This window comes from Cynoglossus semilaevis, chromosome 19 (genome assembly GCF_000523025.1).
Source record: "Cynoglossus semilaevis isolate Cse_v1.0 chromosome 19, Cse_v1.0, whole genome shotgun sequence".
Classification (NCBI taxonomy): domain Eukaryota; kingdom Metazoa; phylum Chordata; class Actinopteri; order Pleuronectiformes; family Cynoglossidae; genus Cynoglossus; species Cynoglossus semilaevis.
Genome location: NC_024325.1, coordinates 377,412 through 383,463, shown reverse-complemented (window position 1 = coordinate 383,463; position 6,052 = coordinate 377,412). Strand labels below are relative to the sequence as shown.

Below are 6,052 nucleotides of genomic sequence, written 5' to 3'. Positions count from 1 at the left end.
TGTAAAATAAAAAGGCCACCCAGAATCCAGGCGATTCGTGAGGTAAGGCACACAGCTACTGAGGTATATCAAGCATTAACAGTAAACAAATGTATAGATCTGGCTTTGTTTTCTTGAACTGATTTATCCAGCGTCTGTCTCTTGCCTCTGATAATTTTAAATAATTGATGAAGAATGTGTAAGTAGGAATCTGCTGGCTGACAGCTGCTAAAAGGTATAAACCAAATGTCATGTTGACAAATGGTAATGAACAAGGCTAACAAGTACACATTAACCTCACTTGAGTTAATGTGTAATCTTTAAAGTTAGACAATTTAATATTTAACAGCATTATACAATCAATCTGAAGTTCTTTTAAAAGTGACAATGTAACCCAAGTCAAATACATATAAACCCTACCATTAGATCTTAAATAATCTGCCATCTGGTGTAGCACTGAGTCATTTTGGATTTAAATGCATGGTTTGTTTGTAGTGTATCTAAGCAGTAACACCTTACACATAAACTGTATGAATTAAACAAAGCCAGTTTAAACTAACGTATTCTCATTCTTTGTTATGTTGTGATCTTTTATGTGGTTAACATGTGCCAACTTAATAATCTAAGATGAAAAGTCTGTATAAAGGTCACCTTCACATGCTCACACATAACTAATCCACTGACAAGAACAAATCCTTCTACAGTAGTTAGTTAGATAGTTGATCAGATGCCAACCAGCCAAAACAGAACCCGACCACCAGAAAAGGCTAAAAACATGTCTGTAAAGCCTGTATTTGTATATCAAAATAATTTTGTTTTATGACATGGCATAGGTGTTTTATAGACATTCAGACAATGATAAGTAATATTATTATTTATAATTAATGGCCTGTTCACCATTTTAATGTCTGAAAACATTCACAGCTTTGTTAACTTAAAAATCACAACCCATTTGCCTTAAGCAACTTGTAAATCAAATCAATGTTGAAGAAATGCTTCACTGGCACGTGGGCTGACTGCCAAAAGTATATAATCGTTACTGTATTTGGGACTTTGGGAAAAATTGAAGTACCTCGAAATCTTCAATGCATTTCATTACAAAAATAATATAAACTGTCACAAAAATAACTCGATCTGAAGCACAAGTATGTAAGAATTGAAAAACACCAAATCTCAGAGAACAATTTGATTAAAAAATAAAACACATTTTTTTGAATGCATTAATAGAAAGAATGGGAGAGCAGTGCAAATGACGTTATTGTTCCTATACAATCTCTGGAGTAAGACAGAAAAAAGACAACAAAACTACGACAAACAATAATCATAATAGTACAATAATAGTAATATAATTTGATTCAGGTTTAATAGCCTGACTGTCATTGAAAACATGCGCTTTCCTTTTCAGCACTGGACAGCTACAGTTCAGCACTGGACAGCGCAACAGCTTCAGCATCTAATCAGATACACGATTCTTGATGTCGCTCAACTGTAGCCTTAATTTTTGAACCAGAACATTTGACGTGTGGTACCGTGCGTGTCTGTACACATTTTAGAACATCACGCTTTCCATCACGACCGGCCTGTAAGCACTTGGAAGCCTGCATACCCTTCACCTATTACAGGGCAGGGGGGAGGAAGGTTTCCTTAATAAAGAACGAAGAACAGTGGTGGAAATAGGTATTTAACATGAAGATAAACAATTAGGATGTTGTAATTGTTGATAAAAAAATAATATTATCAATCAGGAGGGGCGTTATTCAATGACATGTGTGATGGCAGCATGGCATTTTCATATTCGATTGGGCAAAAGGCATACCTAATCGTCCACATTTTGAATTATGTTTGGTCCAAACAATTTTTACGGGTCTCTATAGCAATCTAGGGCACAAACGGCTCTGGGTGTAATCAGATGTGTAGCTGTCCGCCCTCGCACGACAATCGACGACATACAGCAGAAGGCTAGGCTACCCCCACCCCCAGCCCTAAGCAGCAAACATCACGTTAACCAGGCCTGTAAGCCGTATTCTGGAAATAAATGATACACTGCAGAAAAGATTGCCACAAAAGCTCGCCGAAAATGTCAAAGCTTGAAGAAAAGGTCGCATTTGACCATGAAAAATCTTTGTCTAACATGGTGTCCTTGCTGTTTATAGAATTAGCTTAATCGTCAGTGTCAGGTCATTCCCACAGAAATGATTAAGCCCCAGAAATGTTTACCAAGGGCCACGAAAACAAAACGTCACCTTAACATAATTTTAAAATGCTTATAGTTATCTAATGCAACAACAATGACTATCACTCCTTTTCAATTCCAACCAGTCCAAACTGGATTTATAAATCATGCGTGCTCGCCTGTCTCGAGTTAAAACCAGAACACGACATACAAATGAGCGACGTGTAGCACGTTGACCGTGTCCTCAGAAAGAAATGCCTGTAAATATGGCTTTTACGACGGATAATTAAATACACCTGGTGTCTCTGTGTGTTCTCCAAGGTTAGGCCGCCTCGTTTAAGTCTCAGTCCAAACTATAGAGACTGCCATTAAAACGCAACCAGCAACAATTATGAGAAATCAGCTTCACATTAACATTTCAACCAACAACATAAAAGCAGCAATGACTAATGCAAAACACAATAAAGGAGGCGACAAGAACGAGACAATACGAACACAGCGTCAGAGATCCATAGGACGTCATTGGAGAGTACAATGCACTATTGGGAATACTGTATACGTTTTAAAATGATTCTATGTTTTACTTACATGTTCCTGGTAGTGGTGGTTCGACAGTGCCTGGGCTGAAATCCGTTTGGTTGGTATGAAGCGACTTAAAGATGGATGTGTGTTGCCTGCTGCGCTCCTTTCTAGCCTCTGGCAGCCTGTGCTCGCTAACTGTGGCGTTTCCCTGTCTACAGTATATAGCCGAGGAGGAGCACCGTCTCCCACTGAGATGCGTACCTGCGCTTAAATACCTCCTTTTCCTCTAATTTTCTATTAAAATAGATATCGAATTTAACTAAAACTACTTTTCCAGTTGCTGACTGTTAGAAAGCAGACCCCAGTGCTCTCTGTGTTGGTGCTGATATGTAGGTGTAACAAACAGACGCCTGGTGGATTAGCTGCACAGAGACCATTGCGTGACGTCAATGGTGGCCATTGAAAATGGGTGACCGTGAGCACACTTTAAAGAGTTGCTGTTTAGCGATAGAAATAAAACTTATGATATCATTTTTTAAATTGTATTTGCATTTGTGTTTAACGAGAAATCCACTGTCTTTACACGAAAAACATTACACGCTCGTGTTTGGCCACAAAGCTCGTTTAGAGAGGCTTATTTTGATAGAGAATCTGTGTCAACAAAATGGCGTTCCTCTGAAGGAGGTGTGGCGAGCTTAGCAGTGGATCTCTGTTTGTCATTTATAATAATGCAACCGAATAGTTACATGATTTATTTATCTTCAAAGTCCTACCATTTACTGTACATACATTTTCAACACTATAGTATGTTATATTTTTACCAGCTAAAGTAATGATATCTTGTATATTAAGTTAATAAATGTAATATTTAAAAATACTATAGATAAGACTTTTTATACCTAAAGGGGGGAATTCACAGCAGTAGGTAAATTTGGTAATGTATGAAAACTGTAAAGAATACAAAAAATGGCACCTACATGAAATAAAATTGTAGTGTTTTCTTTTTTGTGCTATCTTATTTGTGCAAAAAAGGTAGTCCAGGAGGGAATGTCCATTGGGCCTGCTGTGTTAATGGCCTATGAAACTATGAATCATGGGTGCTACTGTGTTAATGGCCTATGAAACTATGAATCTCCTTAGTAATCCTTAGATATTTTATAATATAGACAACCTTCAGAGCAAAAATGAAATGGGTACAACCATGAGTTTTGCTAGTCTTCTTAACCTGCTTTCATCATCATTTGTTCAAACATCCAGTTAACCAATATATTTTGAACAACTACTCACGTTTTTTCCAAGACTGGGTGCAAGTTTACTCAGTATTATTTAAGTATTAATTTCTTTCATTTGTTTTTTGTTCAAACAGCCAGTTAACCAATATATTTTGAACAACTACTCACGTTTTTTCCAAGACTGGGTGCAAGTTTACTCAGTATTATTTAAGTATTAATTTCTTTCATTTGTTTTTTTTAATGTTTTATGAACATGTTTGTTTTTAACATTAAATAGTTAGTTCCTACCACTCCATAGTATCACTGAACATTAACAAAAATCTGAAATGAAAACAAAATAAAACAAATCCAAATAGCTCTCAAATTTTGTGTACATGATGTGTATTAATAAACTTTTAAAGGTTCATTTTCTAAGTTCATTTTTAAATACAAATTTCGCGTGCTTAAATTAATTAGGTTAGGTTATAAATTATTTCATTCAGTTGTATTTGCTCCTTGATATACTGTACACACCGAGTGAGTCACTGTCTCCCCAGAAGAGTTCCTACACAGCCACAGGGTGGCATCATAAGACAGCTTTGTTTTTGGGAACCATGACCCATAACAAGTTGGATAGTGAGTCGGTGACTACTTCGTTACTAGTTTTACATCTACAGTGAAATAAACAAAAACATTTCTCTTTTATTTCCTAATTTTAATTGCTATACGTTAAATTTTAACACATAAACCAGTTTTTAAAGAAAGCAAAACCATAAAAACTATAGGTTGAGTTTGATGGACATTTTCACAAACCAATAGTTTTGACCAAACTAATTCTATACTTAAAATTGGCCAACACTATAATATATAGCAAGACCACATCTCAACATATCCATTGTTATGGGGCCATTCAGCTCAAACAATGGTAGAATTGTACTGAAAGAAAAACAAAGATAGATTACTACTAATGCGCAGCGCGGATGCAGCACTTATGTGCTATTATTGATCAAAGACTTGTTTTTACCAAAAAAATCTAAGCCAGACAAACCTTTTGCTTCAGTGTTCCTGAACTCCATTCTGCAATCAAAGATATAGTGATTAGAAAGCATGAATAAAAATGGACATCAGTGTGCTTCTGTTTTCATCATTTTTGTTTTCATCAGAGCCTTTTTTCTTTCATAGACCAAGAGTGAAGACAATATTCTGGGCAGGTGGGAACATTAATGACTTGTTAACCATTGTTTTCTTTACCCTCATGTTGTCCTGTCACCTAGTAAGTGTGTGTGTGTGTGTGCTCCTATACTGCACGGCTTGTGCCAACTTTTCCTCATACTCACACTGATTCTGGGACAAGATGCCAACCCGTTGGGAGGACGCTGGGTGTGTACAAAATGCAAAGGACAACGGGAGGGTTAAACTGTTGAGGTCAAATATGGTCTGTATATTGTGTTGAGATTGAATGTAGAAACAAACCTAGGACAAAAGATGCTTTTAACCAACACTAGCTCGAGTAGCCCTACTGTAACTTCCTGAACCTAATGACTAAAGGAGAGAGAGGAAAAAAATAAGACCACTGTTTTTTGTCGCCCTTAAGCTGGAATTTGTACATTTCTACTTGACATATGGAGGAATACTGTTGCTTTGGTCCAACTAAACATGGACATGCACAATGGAAATGATGTCGGTAGTCAATTGCAGCCCTTAAATTGAGCAGATATTATTGGCTCGTGGTCCCTTTTTAATTAACTTGGTCTGTCACTCCTTAGCCTGGCAGCTTACGCTAGGTCCTTAATGTAGTTCAAAGTTGTTGTTGTATTGCTTTTTGTTTTCTATAGAGATCTTCAACAAGCCAAAGGTCATGAGGAATCCTAATTTATATTAACAATGCATGATTTAACAGATATTTATCTGGATTATGTCTCACGAATGCAAGAAACGTAAGCTCTAGGAAACAGGTGAAATGTTGACACCTCGAAGTTAATGTTGCATGTTTGTTTTCCACAGCATGATATATTTTGTCTTTGTAAGATAAGCCTGTTTAGCGGCAATTAGACTTTTAGCTACAATAAAGCTCACGGGCAATAGAACTTAAAACATATCTAAAATATAGGTCAATATATAATTTTAAATGTTACATTATATAAAATACCATCTATCTTATAAAAAA

The 6,052-nt window shown here is 36.3% G+C and overlaps 1 protein-coding gene across 1 annotated transcript in view; it reads right to left on the bottom strand.

The window, feature by feature from the left end:
- vamp2 (vesicle-associated membrane protein 2) overlaps window positions 1–3,313 on the bottom strand; it is a 7,126-nt gene extending 3,813 nt beyond the window's left edge. The window contains exon 1 of the mRNA XM_008332156.3: window positions 2,741–3,313. Coding sequence (XP_008330378.1) covers window positions 2,741–2,742 — 2 coding nt within the window. The 5' untranslated portion in view covers window positions 2,743–3,313. The remainder of the gene's footprint in view (window positions 1–2,740) is intronic.
- Between the last annotated feature and the right edge of the window lie 2,739 nt (window positions 3,314–6,052).